This window comes from Podarcis tiliguerta (assembly GCF_965153285.1).
Source record: "Podarcis tiliguerta genome assembly, chromosome: 4".
Classification (NCBI taxonomy): domain Eukaryota; kingdom Metazoa; phylum Chordata; class Lepidosauria; order Squamata; family Lacertidae; genus Podarcis; species Podarcis tiliguerta.
In genome coordinates, this window is record NC_139537.1 from 16,097,365 (window position 1) to 16,113,672 (window position 16,308).

The following is a 16,308-nucleotide window of genomic DNA, read 5'->3' on the forward strand; positions in this document are numbered from 1 at the left end:
GAAATTTCAGTGGGTTGAGTTGGATCCTGCTCAGTGGTTTCAGAATTGTCTGTTAACCGCGTGACCTTGGGGAGGAATGTGCAGTTTGGTGGCACTGCAAAGTCTAAGGGTATACATGCCAGAGATTAAGAGTGCATGTGGCAGGGTAGAGTACTGAAACATTTCATATTTGTAACAAGAAATAAGGATTGACCTGGGTTGGCAAACTTCAGCCCGTTTCATGAGTTTGTAATCTGTTCAAAATTCAGAACCTTGGAACTGTAGAACTGGAACCTCGGAACTGGCACTCCAAGGGGTCATCTAGTCCAACCCCATGCAGTGCAGGAATCACAGCGAAATAATCCCTAACAGATGCCCATCCAGTCTCTGCTTAAAAGCCTCCCATTATGCAGAGTACACCACCTTGCAAAGCAGTCTGTTTCCACTGCCAAACAGCTATTACTATCAGAAAGTTCTTCCCTATGCCTACTCGGAACATCTTTTCTAACCAGTACGGAAGCTGTACTACCCAGGACAGGATGGGGTTGTGCAGGGTTGTTAAGGCAGCAGAGAGCATTGTTGGCTGCCCACTCTCCACCTTAGAGCAGATTTATGCCACAAGGTGCCATAGGAAGGCACTGGACATAGTAAAAGATCCATCGCATCCTGGTCACTGTCTCTTCGAGCTCTTGCCGTCGGGACGGAGATACAGGACGATGAAGACAAGAACGAGCCGTCTTAAGAACAGCTTCTTCTCCAGAGCGATCTCGGCCCTGAATGGGAAGCCCGGACTTTGAAAGTCATCTAATCTCCCTTGCTGTATTATACTGTATTGTTTAATTAGTGTTTTTATGGAGCAGTCAAGTAATTTCGTTGTCCCCAAAGGGGGCAATGACAATAAAGATATTATTATTATTATTATTATTATTAATTTGAATCCATTGGTTTGGGTCCTACCCTCTGGAGCAGCAGAAAACAAGCTTGCTCCATCTTCCATGTAACAGCCCAGAGATATTTGAAGATGGCTATCATATCACCCTCTCAGTCTCCCCTTTTCCCTCAACCATCCTTCCAAAGGCTTAGCTTCCACACCCTTTATTATCTTGGTTGCCCTCCTCTGTATATTTGTTACTTGAAAGTGACTCTGGCCTATGCAGGTCCTGTCCAGTGATGCCAGGCCTTAACATATTTACCGCATATGAATGTCACACCAAACTAGTGAGTTGCATGGGTTACTCTCTTGTAAGAACAGCTTCCTTGGTTTTCTTGCTCACACATGTACTGTTTGTTTATTTTAGGTAGTGAAGTTGAAAAGCCACCCGAGCCTCAGTCAAAATTGGCTCTTAAAAAATTGCTAAACAAGATCAGGAACCAAAAAGACCATTGGACAACAGGAAGTGAACCAGAAATTACAAGTGAAATTGAATCAATTGAATCTGGAACAATTTCCAGTAGAGAGAGAAGATTATATGACTCCGAATCTGAGCCGGAACCAAAGAGTGATCCTGTCCCTGAAGCCAGGGGTATGTTTGTGTGTGGGGTTTTTTGCACTTAGGAATTAAAACTGACCATGATGATGAGCAGGATTCAAAGAACTGTGAAACTAATTTGTGAGCCAAAGAAGCAAATTATTATTATTATTATTATTATTATTATTATTATTATTATTAATCCCCCCCCCCCAATCTGGCTGAGTTTCCCCAGCCACACTGGGCGGCTCCCAATCGAGTGTTAAAAACAATACAGCAGTAAATTAAATATTAAAAACTTCCCTAAGCAGGGCTGCCTACAGATGTCTTTTAAAAATAGGATAGCTGCTTATTTCCTTGACATCTGATGGAGGATGTTCCACAGGGCAGGCGCCACTACTGAGAAGGCCCTCTGTTTGGTTCCCCGTAACCTCACTTCTCGCAATGAGGGAACTGCCAGAAGGCCCTCGGTGCTGGATCTCAGTGTCCGGGCTGAACGATGGGGTGGAGATGCTCCTTCAGGTATACAGGACCGAGGCGGTTTAGGGCTTTAAAGGTCAGCACCAACACTCTTTGAACTGTGCTCGGAAACGTACTGGGAGCCAATGCAGATCTCTCAGGACCGGTGTTATATGGTCTCGGTGGCCTCTCCCAGTCACGAGTCTAGTTGCCACATTCTGGATTAGTTGTAGTTTCTGGGTCACCTTCAAAGGTATCCCCACGTAGAGTGCATTGCAGTAGTCCAAGCGAGAGATAACCAGAGCATGCACAAGACAGTCCATGGGCAGGTAGGATCTCAGCCTGCATATCAACTGCCCTGGACACAGAATTACTCCTACACCCCTTCAAATAACTTTTTCCTGCCAGCAGGAAAAAAAAGCTAGATAGGGTTCAGAGTGAGGGCACAAACCCCTTCTGTGAGCTGAAACACCTCTTTGGAAGCTGACCAGCAGTGGTGGCATCAATATGACTGTCATAAATTATAAGATGACTTTATATTTAATTTGTTATCAAAAGAACTAAGGCTATGCTGTGTTTTTTGTGTATTTATATTGTAAACTGCCCTGTGATCAAATATGAAGGGTGGCATAGAAATTAAAAGAACAAATTATATAAAATGATGCAGGGTCTAACATAAGTAACTATCCTTAATCTACTACTTATTCATGTTTTATGTGTGTCTACTTAGAACTGCCACAGATACTGGACCAAAGTATTGTTGCTGGAAATGTAGTTCTAGATCACCCACAAGAACAAGCAACTAAACTCAGAAAGGAAGCAGAAAGACAAAACCAGGTATAACTGTTTTTCAGTCTACAGCAGTGCGGCAGTTCCGTTCTGATATGCCAGTGTTGTCCTCCCCTCTGGGGTTGTGTAAATAATGAAGAGCAGAATATGAATTAACACCAATAAGATGGGGCACTTAAGTCACTAGTGTTTCGATTTCAAATTACAGGAAACTCAATGTCAGAAAACTCATTTCAAGAACAATTAAGGCTAAATGTCAGGATAATGAAATAATATGAAACACAAAAACACCCTGCTTCTTCCCACAGTGACCTGCACAATAGTGTTAACTATTCTCTAAACCTGGGATGGGAAACCTTTTTGGCCTGAGTTTCCACATTCCCTTCTGGGCAGCCTTCCAGGGTCAGAGGCAAAGTGGGTGGAGCCATGAATGCAAATATACCTTTGTAAAGTACCCTCCTTTCTACACAGACAGCTCTATCCTCCAGGCAAGCAGTTGTCAGAGCTCAAGGGCACATTGCAGCAAGGCAACAACACACAAGTGGATGGTTTGGGAGGGGTGTGTGGCCTGCCTCCCCCCTGCCCTTCCTGAAATTCCTATCCCTGCTCTACTCTGTGGGGTGAGAGGAATGGAAACCTACACAATTGATAGGGTTCTCTCATTTCTTTCCTTCTGACAGCCAAGAATAATTGCTAATGCAAGCTTGCACTTGCATGATTTTAAACTTGTGACAGTCACAATGCCAGGAATGCACAGAAGTCAGTCTTAAATATCCAGTTAACTTCAATTTAATTTCTAGGTTTCACTCTTCCTTTTCTTAGACATCTGTGATCACTATGATATAATTGCAATATCATACAATTCAAAGCTGTATTGTAAAATTATGGGTGTTCTTATTTATTCTCAGTGTTGTTTCCATAGAAAGTTTAATTACAGGGATGCAGTGTAGCTTTATACTAATTGCAAGAATCTCTTGATGAGTAACTATTTTGTGATTATATATTTTATCCAAATTAATACTTGCGATAAATGTTGTTCTGTCAAAGAATTTATTTAATGGGAGGTTCATTGTGTGCCATGGATTCCTTCTGTAACTGACATACGGAATTGCTATTCGTTTGACTAGATAGAGCACCAAAAGCAACAGCAGTTGGCATTGCTTCAGCAAATTGAACAGCAGAAAAAACATCTGGAGGCTGATTTTCAGAAGGTTCAGATGCAGCGCCAGGAGCAGGAATTTAAAAAAGAGCAAGAAATGAAAGATCAAGAATCCCAAACGGAACAAGTGAATATTAGGGGCCCTTTTGTACACCAGCAGCAGGAAGTACAACATAAGGTGAAGGAGAAAAGTTGTTCTGTCCGACATAATGTTGGATTTGCTAATTCTGTGGCTGTTCACATCATACTAAGCCATAGATGATGCTTCCATGTGAAAATGAAGATCATTCCTGCTACCTAATGAGCAGGAGCAACAAACTGCAGTTCTTCCCTTGAAATGGTTGATTCTGCTCAAAGAGACCATGATTCGTAAGCCAATCATAAGCCTTTGCTTAAGACCGTGGTTTGTTTGGAGTGAAACAAATCATGACCCCCAGTTTGGTTGTATTTCTAAGGGTGGAGCCAAACCATACATGTAAAGCATATGGCTACCCTCAAAGAAAGGGATGCGGGTGGCGCTGTGGGTTAAACCACAGAGCCTAGGACTTGCCAATCAGAAGGTTGGCGGTTTGAATCCCCATGATGGGGTGAGCTCCCATTGCTTGGTCCCTGCTTCCAACCTAGCAGTTCGAAAGCACATCAAAGTGCAAGTAGATAAATAGGTACTGCTCCGGCGGGAAGGTAAACGGCATTTCCGTGCGCTGCTCTGGTTCACCAGAAGCGGCTTAGTCATGCTGGCCACATGACCCGGAGGCTGTACACCAGCTCCCTCGGCCAGTAAAGCGAGATGAGCACCGCAACCCCAGAGTCGGCCACAACTGGACCTAATGGTCAGGGGTCCCTTTACCTTTACCCTCAAAGAAAATCCACCTCAGTAAATACTGTCATATTGTGACCGCTGTTGGCTTTGAAACAGAAACTAACTGTTCCCCACAGAACTGATTCAAGCGATTGCCTTTTGCACAGTGCTTGATATTTTCTTCATTTAATTTCTCTTTAGCTTGAAAGAGCCATAGAGCTACAGGCAGCCGGCAGTTCTGTAGAGGGTGATCATACAGAGGACGATCATATACAGATGATCCGCGACTATCAGCAACGCCTTCTAATCCAAAACAGGTATTTTTCTGTCAACACAAGACATTCCTGGCTACCAGTTTGATGCTACCTTGGCAGTTCTGCTCCTGAAAAGTGTTATCTGCTCAAATGTATAAATATATGTCTCTTTTAGGATGCACAGAGAGTCGGTCGAAGAAGCCAGGAAGCGTCTGCATGAGTATCAGAACAAGCTGAAACAGAGATACCGCTCAGTTTCTGCATCATTGTTAGGTCCTGCTAACAGACTTGCACCGCACGATTCTGTCCCTGACGCGCCATCACAGTTTCAAGGATACCGTGGTTTGCAGAGAGTTAATCTAGCAGCGGACCAGCCATTAGGGACTGCTCCTGTACAAGAGTCAGCTGAGCATTCAAAACCGCCTTGGATGTTGGCAGTGCCATCATCAGAGCAGGGGGGAACAGAACAGCGGTTTGATGTGGGCAGCGAGCATGTATGTACTCTGGAGGGTCAAAGGCTTTTTCAGTTGACGCACCACAGTTCACACCAACAGACAGAAGAATTGGGCGCAGTGGAGACACCTTCAGCACAGTCATTGGAATTTCACAGCATTCCAGAATCATTAACGCTTAAGTCACAGGACACTTCTGTTACAACTCAGCCGGTGGCTCAAACACAGCATGCCCCTTTCACTTTCCCTGTGGGCAGCTCTTCTGTGTCTGCAGAAACACTCTGGTCTGATAAACTGACGTCTCATGCACCTTCAGCGGAGAAGATTCTCCTGCCAGCAACCTTAAAGCACCAGCACAAACCTCCCGAAAATTGGACAAGAACAACCTTGGAGCAAGCTAACCTCCCTCCTTTGCGGCCCCTCTCGTCTGTGCTTTCCTTTGTTTCTAGCGAGAGTCAAAAGACCCAGGAATCCTACATGTTAAAAAATGGAAGTGGAGCCACGCCTGGTTATTCTGATATAGTGGAATTAAGGGACAGAATGATGTCTTCCTCTGAGAGCATTCAAGCTCAGCAAGAACACTTGAAAGAACTACAAGAGGAGCTCGATAAGCAAAGGGAAGCTCTTCTTTCTCGGCAGAAGGTACAGGAGGACTTGCTCATGAAAAAACATACTCAGCTGAAACAACAAATGGAACAGCAGCAGGAAGCTTTAAAGGAGTTTATTAAAAAGGTAGGCTTTAAATACATGGCATGAAAACATTTTGACTGTTCTTCAGATTAATTCAGAATGAGAACGTCTCTCTGATTTGTTTTCCTAAACTTTGAGTAGCTGCACTTTCGTTGCCATCGTTTCAGTCAACTCTTGTCTAGAGGTGTACAATTTCTGGAAATTATGAAGTCTGTTTTTTTGGGGGGTGATATTTTGGGAAGCACTGAAATGTATCCTAAATATTTCTGTTTTTAAGTATGTGAAGAGTATAATTTACCATATAATTTTGGTATATTAAATTTTAAATGCCTTTGTTCAAACAACTACTGTGGCAAGCAATGTGAGTTGGCTGTAACAATATTTTCAAAGCACAGCTTTTGAAAGTATTTCACTCATAACTTTGGGAGAAAATACCAATTTCCCCTCAAAGTTATGAATGCTTCTATTTCAGGCCTCAGAAAATATTTCTGCTTCTCTCTCACACCCACACACTTCTATTCTTGCTACAGCTTTAAAAGAAAATGTTCCTACCTTCTTCAGTGTATTAATGGAAGAGCATTTTTGCAATCATTTTTTAATCTTAGCTTTTTTATTCTGAATCAGCTCTATGAACATAACTGAAATTCCCTGAAAAAGAGGCAACACGCGCAGTTCAGTGGTGGAGTGCAACCTTTGCAATTTGGAGATCCCAGATTCAAAACTTTTAATATTTAGTTAAAGGATCTAGCCTCTTTCTGGCAGACACACTCCTGGGTAGATGGATTAGTAATAAGACTGCTCCAGTTCTATGTATAGGTTGCAATTTGGTGCGCATTTACTTGGGAGCAAACCCCATTAAAAACAGTAGAACTTATAAGTAAGCAACCATAGAATTGATCTAAATATCTAATCATCTCTTGGATGTGTGTGATGCCTTACAGTGGGGGGAAATGCTTGTGTTTAGGTACTCTTAATTTCTACTTATAGGCAGGACAGTCCAGCACATGCAGAGATATGACAGAGCAGCGAGAGACTGATGACTTCCATCTGCTGCCAACACTAGGAGCAAAAGACAGCAACCAAGAAATAGTTCACGTTGCTGATATGAGCAGTCATGCTGAAAAGGACATTTTGTTTCATAGTGTTCGTCCAAATGAACAGATCGGTAAGGACCTTTTGTTATGTCAAGTTAACCTGCTTTTGTGTCTGTTTTGAGTTCCCTTCTTCCTTCAAATTGATCTGTTTTCAGACTTGGAACAAAATATACTGCACAAGCTTTCAAGCTCTGCAGAACTCTTCATCAGGGATTCTAGGATGAACTGGCCGATCCCATTTTTTAAAAGAGGAAAGCCTGACTGCTACTCAGGCCTATTTCATGCCTTAAGTGAAACACAGGTTTTCAAAAAGGGGGATCAGAATCCCAGGTGTAACCTGATGCCTTCAGGCACCTACCTAGTAGGGTGATAGTGTTTCCCAGCCATGGAACAAAGGTAAGTATTGTTTTCCTTGGATTGCCGAGAGAATGAATTGCCGAGAGAACATGCCTCAGGCTGAGTAGAAGTGAAATGTTAACTGGGGAGCTCTTAGTTTGTAGCTCAGTGTTTCAGCTGCTATATCAGTTGCAGGTCACCTGAACTTACGTTTACTTTACAGAGCGATTTCAAGACACCTGGGGAAGAGAACAGACATGGAGACTTTCAAAGCCGCCTTTGTCAAAAATAAAGCTAGGGCTCGATTTGGAACAGCATGAACTTAGCGCTATACCAGAAGTTGACACACCACGGAGTGGCAGACTTTCCTCTACAGGTAAATTGTAAAAGTGTGGTGTTGATCAGAAGTTCTTACATGCTATGGCTCATCCTCTCTTGCTGTAAAATCCCTTTCCTAGACTTGTCAGAAATTGCGGAGCACAATTCCAAGGTAAGGATTGGCGAACAAATCCAATATCCTCTCATTAAGTAGTGCTTAGAGCAGAAGGAACCTACCAAAATACGATACTATCACTACAAAATCTGTTAGGGCTGCACGGCAGCCGAATCGAGCTGCTTTCAAAAGGGATCCTTTTTTCATCTTCTAATTGAAATAATGTATTTTAAAAGTTCAGCCAAGTATTGGTCTTTACTTCTAACAATTGGCAACTGACACTTGCAGGTTACAGAGAACCTCTTACTGGAGATACTTGCCTGGCTTCAAGGGCCCATAAGTGGCAGTCCAGCATCAGTCTAGATGAAGATCTCCACGAAGAAACAGATTTATTAAGAATTACGGCGGATGGCCAAGAACCAAGTTCTGATGAAAGCAAGATCCAGTTCAGTGAATTATGGTGTGAAAAGTCAGCGATGGAAGCCGGTGGCTTGTGTGACTCGGGTGAGAAGTGTTGCTTTCTGAAGCATGGATGGGTTGGGGGCCCTTTTGGTTTGCAATCTGCCTCGTCAAACCTAATGATGCTAATGTTAGCTTAAGCCAAATATTGTGTCTGCTTTATATTAGATCCATGGAAAGCTAATGTGCCACGGCACTGCTTCTGAAGAACACCTAAGCTACAAGGGGAGGCCATTACATCATTGCATAATAGCTCCCATAACAAGTTGATTCAATTTGGCGCATGGGTAATATAGCTGAGAGCTTCTTTTGGTCCCCAGTAGAGCACCTGGTGGCAACACAGTGCCCTTCAATCACCCCTCTTGGTGCCTGTTAGGTCTGCTTGCCCCGTCACAAAAATAATCAAGTTTGGCTTTGGTTTTTTTTTTTTTTTTAAAAACACCTTTTAGATTTTTTTGGGGGGGGCATTGTTTTGGGGAAATGGCATTGCCTGTTTTGTTATCTGTGTTTTATTTGTTTTGTTTAGTCCAGTTCTAGGAGGGGGGGGGTTTCGTCTGTGAAATGGGTTTGTTTTTGTTTCTGTTGGTTTATTTAACCAATTTCTATCGTGCCCTTCCTCATAAAGGAGACCATGTTGCAACAGTGACAGCAGTTTCTTAGTTTTCCAAATGTGCCCCCAGGCCCCCAAAGTTTGGGGACCTCTGATCAACAACATGGCAGTTTGTTGAGCCGAAGCTGTTAATTGGCCTGTTATCAAAAGCAGCACCTTGATTTTCACCCCTAAAATCAAACTGATAATGCCATAATGTATTAAATGGTTGTTAGAACATTTTCAGCTCTGAATAAGTTAGGTTTTCTTTCTGTCCTGGTATGAATCATTCTAAGTCCCTGAGAGCACTCCTATATTGCAGAGCAGTAGCTGGCATTTCCAAACCAAGTCTATGAAGGGCATGCTCTCTGTGTGCAGGTGAGATTGCAACATATGAAATGGGAGCAGAGCATGTACTCTCTGATAGGTGGAAGCAAACCTGGGCAGAAATGAAGAAGTGGGAATGGCTTATGGAATAAAACCTGTTCAGATTCATAAATGCTTGCTGTTTTCCTACTCTTTGTCATTCTGATTTATTTTATTTTTGTGTGTTCAGCCCACTCCTGCGAACTCCGTCTTAGAGATCGAGGCTTACCAAGCTCTGATGATACTGGAAAGATAATAGCTACGTATCCTGATCCTTCATTTAGACCTGATTGTATGGTTAGTTAGTCACCACTGGGTTTTAACGTGTAATACGCAGCATTTATTTTAAACAAGCTTGCTTCCTTTTTTCTAATCTTTGTGTTTTTTCCAAAAAAAAATTATTATTAATTGGAACTGTTAATTACAAACTTGCATTCAGACGTGAGCGCTGTTCATTCTTGGTTTTGCTTTAGGGAGCTCTGAAAAGCTCCGCTCTTCTTTAACTTTCATACCTAGTTTCGTTTTGCAAAAGTTTTCTGGCGACAAAATACTAAATGGAACGCAGCACTGCTGAATATAGCACCAGTTGTGCAGTCTGCCTCCCTCTTTTGTGGAGTTAAAATTCTCATTTAATTGTCGTTGACTATTAAAAAAAATAATCTGGAAAACAAGGCATTATATTTTGAATAGTATTACTTATTTCAGAAACCTGAAGTTTACATCTCTTATACCGTATAACATTAGAAAAAGACACAAACCACTTTCCATTAGTAAATAAGCACGACTGTGTCTTGCATTGCTTCACTTTTCCTCTGAGAGCCTCTTACTTGGTGACTCTGTGATGAGAATTAGCCAAATCTGAGCGCCAAAAAGATCAGCTGGTCTGTGCGGTGCATGATTTGTAAACTGTTCTGGGAAGCAATACAAGTCTGAATTGAGAGCATGGTGATTTGTGATGGATGGTTCCTGTTGAATGAATGAGTGAATGGAACGAGTGAATGAGTGAGTGGAATTTGAGTGAGTTGAATGAATGAATGAGAGACAGAGAGAACTTTACTGAGCCATGATGAGCCTGATGTGTACTGACAATTGAATACGTGGAGGTTTATACACTTGACCTGAGCTCAGAACAAAGTGTGTTGCAATTCCGAGCACTTGGGGTTCTGGAATTCATAATTGTTATATTTCATATGTATTATTGCCTTAGGTAACACTTTCTACAGAATGGTGCCCTTCTTCATTGAGTCCACAGACATCTGCACAACAGGTAGCATTTGGCTATTTCGCTTCATCTTCGCTTTCTGCTACCAGCTTCATTGCCAATTCCAATCCTGATAGAAGTCTTGCCAATACAGGTACATTTTCTTACAAACTGTAATACAATAGACTGGGCTTTTCTGTTTATTTTATATGGCTGTGTCCGATATGAAAGTGTGCTGTGGAGTAGTCTGAATAAGTTGCACAGCTCTTTTAATTATGGATCAAAGCATTTATTTTCTTGATTTGCATGGAATTTTTTACGAAGTTGAGCATGGTTGCGGTATGTCTTGCAGAGTCGCATTCAGGCAGGAAGCAACCGGGTCATTTCAGTTCTCCTTTGAAAGAGAAAGCAAATACTGCTTTGGGTCCTTCAGTTTCTCTGCTGTGTAAACAGGATGATCCTTCAGAAGCGCCTGACTCCCATCTGTTTGGAAAAATGTTGCACACGGATCGACGTAAAATTCAACAGATCATAGACAAATATACAAGAGATTTCAGCTGGTCATCGTTAAGCAATGTCTCTTCCCATGGTAATGTTAGTAGAAGGTGAAAAATAGCAAATTCAGAAGTATTCAGAGGGAATGAATTTGTATTTTTTTAAAAACTTAATTTTGTGTGTTCTCCAAGCAACATATTCTTCTTTATAGGGCTGGACAAAGGTGCACAGCTAAGGTCATAATACTATACCATAGCTTGATAGCATGAGAAATAGGAGGTATATCTGAATTTCACGGAACAAAGACCAGTAGAGTCTGCAACATGTTGATTCGGTGAACCTCTTTTTTTATATAACCTCCCCACCCCCCTTCTGCTTCTAGTTCCTTTTTGGAGTTCCCATTCTTGTTGCGGTTTGTATTGTTGGTCAACAGTTTTGTAGCTATACTAAAAATGCATCTCTCTATACCCATTTCGGCCTGGCTTCAGTTCTGGGTTTGGCGCAGAAAACCACCTTGGTCACCCTGATTGGGAGAAACGGGTGGGATGAGGTGCTGACCTGGTTGATTCTCCTTAGTCTTTACACCTTGTGACTTGGAGCCTTGAGAGTTGTGGGGAAAGCCTATAGTCTTGCCAATGACTATAACCCCTATACGGGATATAGGGGCTTACTGGTTGGTTATGGCACTCTGTCTCCTGGAAGTATGGCTGTCTCCCTTGTTGGCAATTTTCTGGCATCAGCTTATGACACATTTTTTAAATTCAGGCCTTTGAGAGATTGCATAGGGTTGAGTATTACAGCTGTTGCTGCTGTGTTCTGATGGAAATGTTTTTGCTGAAACATTTCCAGATGTTTCACACAAACAACAGAATGTGGAACCTATGGTCCTGCAGATAAAGTTGGACTACAACTCCCAGCAGCCCCACCCAGCATGATTGACAGCCAGTGGTGTGATGAGTATTTGTACTCCCAACAGCATCTGAAGGGCCACAGGTTCCCCATTCCTGCTGTATAGTTTGGGGTGTTAAGTTTTAATAGCCATGCCTTGGGGTCCTACAGGATTAAGGGCGTTTGAAAAGTATGATAAATTAATACATATTTTTAAATGATTGTGACCATTTGGTGCAACCTTTTAATTGTTGAAAGGGACGCAGGTGGCGATGCGGGTTAAACCACAGAGCCTAGGACTTGCTGATAAGAAGGTCGTGGTTCGAATCCCCGCGACGGGGTGAGCTCCCGTTGCTCGGTCCCTGCTCCTGCCAGCCTAGCAGTTCGAAAGCACGTCAAAGTGCAAGTAGATAAATAGGTACCGCTCCAGCGGGAAGGTAAACAGTGTTTCCGTGCGCTGCTCTGGCTCGCCAGAAGCGGCTTAGTCATGCTGGTCACATGACCCGGAAGCTGTACGCCGGCTCCCTCGGCCAGTAAAGCGAGATGAGCGCCGCAACCCCAGAGTCCGTCACAACTGGACCTAATGGTCAGGGGTGGCTTTACCTTTTTAATTGTTGAGACTGCTGAATTGAGTGGAGCTTATCCCAGAAGACCATCTTTGAAGATGTGAAAGCATTAAAGAGTGTTTAGCTGTTGATTTTTAAATGCATGTGCTGCCTCATTGGCAGTGTGTTTGATGTATGATGTAAAGCATACTGTTTTGGCAACAGTCGATTTTTCCTTTTAACCTTTTGGTTTTTTAAGATCTAGCAGTCGATACTACTGACCTTGAGAGAAGTTTTCCAAATTTCCACCGTGAGCTTTTTAAGCCTTTGGAACCAAGACCTGACTTTGATACGCTCTCAACCTTTTCTCAGAACAGCAAGAACCTAAGCAAGGTATTTTAAAAAGAGTTTATTCCTGCTCATCACGTGTGATTACAGTTTAGAACTGATTACTACTATTCTCGCATGAAACCATTTCTGGTATTTATAGTGTTGAAGCAGTTTGTAATTTTACAAAATTCAGGGGAAGTAGGGGCAAGTCCAGGAGATTTATTTCCTCCTTACCTGGTGGGTGACAAGCTTTAGCGCACCTTACCCCTAGAGGTTAGATGGCCACCTTCTGTGGGAATGTGAATTATCTTCAGATTACTGCATAGCCATATAAGATTCCACAGTGGATGTTGTCAGTTGGTTTGTCATTTGACAGATATATTAATTGAAAGTAAAATTTGAATGTCTCAATTCTTAAATTTCTCATCACGTACTTGGTCTCTCTCTGCCTGCACACATTTTTCTGTCCGCAGAATTCCACTTTATTGAAGAGCCACGAATTAACAGCTTCCAGCTTGGAAGAAGGAAGCAACAACCTTTCTCTTCTCAGTACAGGAAAACTAAGTGATATTTCACCAACGCATCAGAGTGGCAAAGAGGCAAAGGAGCAGAGTCAAGGTAATTGTTACGTTTGGACTTCACAGGACAGAAACTGTTCTGGTTGCCGGTTAATAGAATCCGACAAACCAGCAACACCAAAAACTGGCTTATGAATATAAATATTCATAATAGTCGCCTTTGACTGAACTTAACCGTCCAGGGGTCCTTTACCTTTTACCTTTTTAACTTATAATTCAGCAATTAGTCAGAAAGTCAGTCTCTGGCATCTCTAGTCAAAGGTTAAGATAGTAGGTGATGTGAAAGACTCCTCTCTGCCTGAGAACCTAGAAAGCCGCTACCTGCCAGAGTAGACAGTATTTGGCTATATAGTCAAGTAGTCTGACCTTATGCAAAGTCAGACCATATGCCCATCTAGCTCAGTACTGTTGACACTAACAGGCAGCTTGCTCTTCAGGGGTTCCGAGAATCTTTCCCAGCCCTACTTGGAAACACCAGGATTTAACCTGCAATCTGTTGTATGCAAATCATGTATTGTACAGTCATACCTCTGGTTAAATGTGCTTTAGGTTGAGCGTTTTCAAGTTACTCTCTGCAGCGACCCGGAAGTAACGGAATGCATTACTTCCGGGTTTTGCTGCTCGCGCATGCGCAGATGCTCAAAGTGATGTCATGCGCGGAAGTGGCAAAACACAACATGCAGATGCGCAGTCACGTCTTACCTTTTACTCAGGATGAGAATGGGGCTCCGGAACGGATCCCGTTTGCATCCAGAGGTACCACTGTAATACGCTACAACCAGCATCCTGTGTTTCTAACGAAGAAAGGAAAAAAATCACCGCACCACATATTGAAATTCAGTTCTGCTTTGCGCCAGGTTAGAATTTTTGTTTTTGTTTCTCCATTCCAGGTGTTGAAGAAGCGTTTGAACACCTACCTCTGCAATCTTCCTTAAGAGAGTTTCCACAGAGTGGTGATAAGTATGGACCCTTCAGCGCGGAGCCCGAACGAAACCTTGAAATGAGTAAAACCAATGGGAGCAGTATCTATATCGCACTTGAGAGCACACAGTGTGAGGAGCAGGGAAATGATGAGATCACCAGCCTTTATTCTTCCATTGAAAATTTCCGTAGTCCAAGCCTAGCAGAAGATGGAGGCTCATTTTATCAGCTAGTTCCAGATAATGGAACAAGGAATAGTGCTCTTGGGACCACAGAGTCGGAGAAAGAAGACATGTCAACAAAGGAAGAGAGCCTGTATTTTGCCGAATTACCCACTGCATCAACTGACAGCAAGTGTAATACAGTTACAGAAAAGGCAGCTATAAATGAGGATGTAGAAATTGATCACTCTCAGTGTACTTTGCAAACTATGGGAGATCAGAGTCCTCTAATAACAGAGACGATGCCGAGTTTGACTCCGGAAATGAACTCTAAGCTCTCAGTCAGCCCTGTGCAAAATTCTGTGCAGCAAACTGGCAGAGTGCCAGATGCATTTCAGCAACCAAATTTGACCGCCACGCAGACTGAAAGTTCACGTTCCTCTTTGTCAAGAAACGTACCAGTCTGGGTGAGTGAACTAAAACTATAAGTAGCATGTGGTATCAAGTTGGGACTTAGTCTGAATCTGTCCAAATCATGCCTTTCTTAGCATATTGATGAAAGTAGAGCATTGACCTAAATCACAGAGGGCCAGCACAAGGTCTGCGGTTTACCTGTGAACCTTCTGAAATGTCATCTGTGGCACCTAAGCTTCCGTTGGGGTTTTTGAATTTTCAACAGATGTAAAGGAATATTGAGCTAAATGTCAAGGTAGCTTGGCATCTCAAGTGCTGCAACAATACTGGTGTGTGTGATGTCTGTGCAAATTATATTAAATCATGCACATCCAAAACAGCATTCTGTCATTTTAATTTCTAGGAAACACATACAGGGCAAGGGATTATGGAAGAACCAGAGTTGACTCTAATAAGCTCCAATGACATCAGCATTGCAGAATCAGATTTGGAGTTCTTTGGACAAGCAGAGAGCAGAAAGGAGAAAACTGAAAACTTGTCTTACGTTGATCATTCTGAAGCAATAAGCTGTCCCACGGTAAACATTTTGGTTCTTCCCCCTCCCCAATAGACCCATTTTATGTGGGTGAGGTTATTGTTTTCTTTACTAGTTTGCAAAAAGGGATAATCCGTGAAATTTAAATCACAGCATGGTTTGAATTTGCAGCATTTATTTATATATTCATAAACCGATTACCTGCCCTTCCTCAACAGGTCCCAGGTGGGTTACAACATTTTAAAATTCAGAATTAAAAACAGTTAAAACATATTTCATTCAGAGATGTGTCCTGAACCACCTGTCTCAGATGTTGAAAGCCGGGGCCAAGAGGTGTGTCTTCTGCATTTGCCAAAAGCTGTATAATAAAGAAGCCAGAAGCACCTCGGTGGGGGTGGAATTTCACAGCTGCCACAGAGACTGTCCCCTCCTCTTCTGGGCCACCGAATCCAAACTTCTGATGGAGGTGGAACTACCAAGAGGGCCCCCTCTGCTGACCTTAACAACCAGGAGGGTCTGTAGGGAAGGAGACAGCCTTTCAGATATTTAGGTTTAACAAGATCCTAGCTAATAAACTGAACTTTGAAAAGGGCGTGGAATTATGTGCAATCTGAGCACACACCTAGCATAACTTTGGAAGAAATTTGCTTTATAATAAAGATGTATGACGGAAGAGAGAGGGAGTGTGCTAGAGAAGTCTTTAGCTTATTGGGTTTTAAGTGTGTGCATGGTTGCATAGGTGTGTTCTTGTCCTGTTTAGCAATTTCTTTGAGCTTAGCCTCTCCTTCTTTGGATGTTTCTTGCCAGCCCAGCAACAACCCGTGGACAAGTGTACAGAGATGCTTTTATAGTAATAATAATATCATAATTTATTATTTATACCCTGCCCATCTGGCTGGGTTTCCCCAACCAC

General features: G+C 42.5%; 1 protein-coding gene across 6 annotated transcripts in view; it reads left to right on the forward strand.

Moving 5' to 3' along the window:
• The window catches only part of CEP295 (centrosomal protein 295), a 35,530-nt gene that overhangs the window by 15,004 nt on the left and 4,218 nt on the right, over positions 1–16,308 (forward strand). For 4 of the 6 annotated variants that reach the window (XM_083436024.1, XM_083436026.1, XM_083436025.1 and 1 more), the window contains 15 exons: positions 1,278–1,502; positions 2,638–2,744; positions 3,824–4,033; positions 4,856–4,971; positions 5,084–6,092; positions 7,038–7,215; positions 7,704–7,856; positions 8,202–8,417; positions 9,518–9,624; positions 10,535–10,682; positions 10,881–11,117; positions 12,716–12,849; positions 13,260–13,404; positions 14,255–14,913; positions 15,264–15,437. In XM_083436024.1, coding sequence (XP_083292150.1) covers positions 1,278–1,502; positions 2,638–2,744; positions 3,824–4,033; positions 4,856–4,971; positions 5,084–6,092; positions 7,038–7,215; positions 7,704–7,856; positions 8,202–8,417; positions 9,518–9,624; positions 10,535–10,682; positions 10,881–11,117; positions 12,716–12,849; positions 13,260–13,404; positions 14,255–14,913; positions 15,264–15,437 — 3,818 coding nt within the window. The remainder of the gene's footprint in view (positions 1–1,277; positions 1,503–2,637; positions 2,745–3,823; positions 4,034–4,855; positions 4,972–5,083; positions 6,093–7,037; positions 7,216–7,703; positions 7,857–8,201; positions 8,418–9,517; positions 9,625–10,534; positions 10,683–10,880; positions 11,118–12,715; positions 12,850–13,259; positions 13,405–14,254; positions 14,914–15,263; positions 15,438–16,308) is intronic. The other 2 variants (XM_083436028.1, XM_083436029.1) reach the window with 1 other exon arrangement.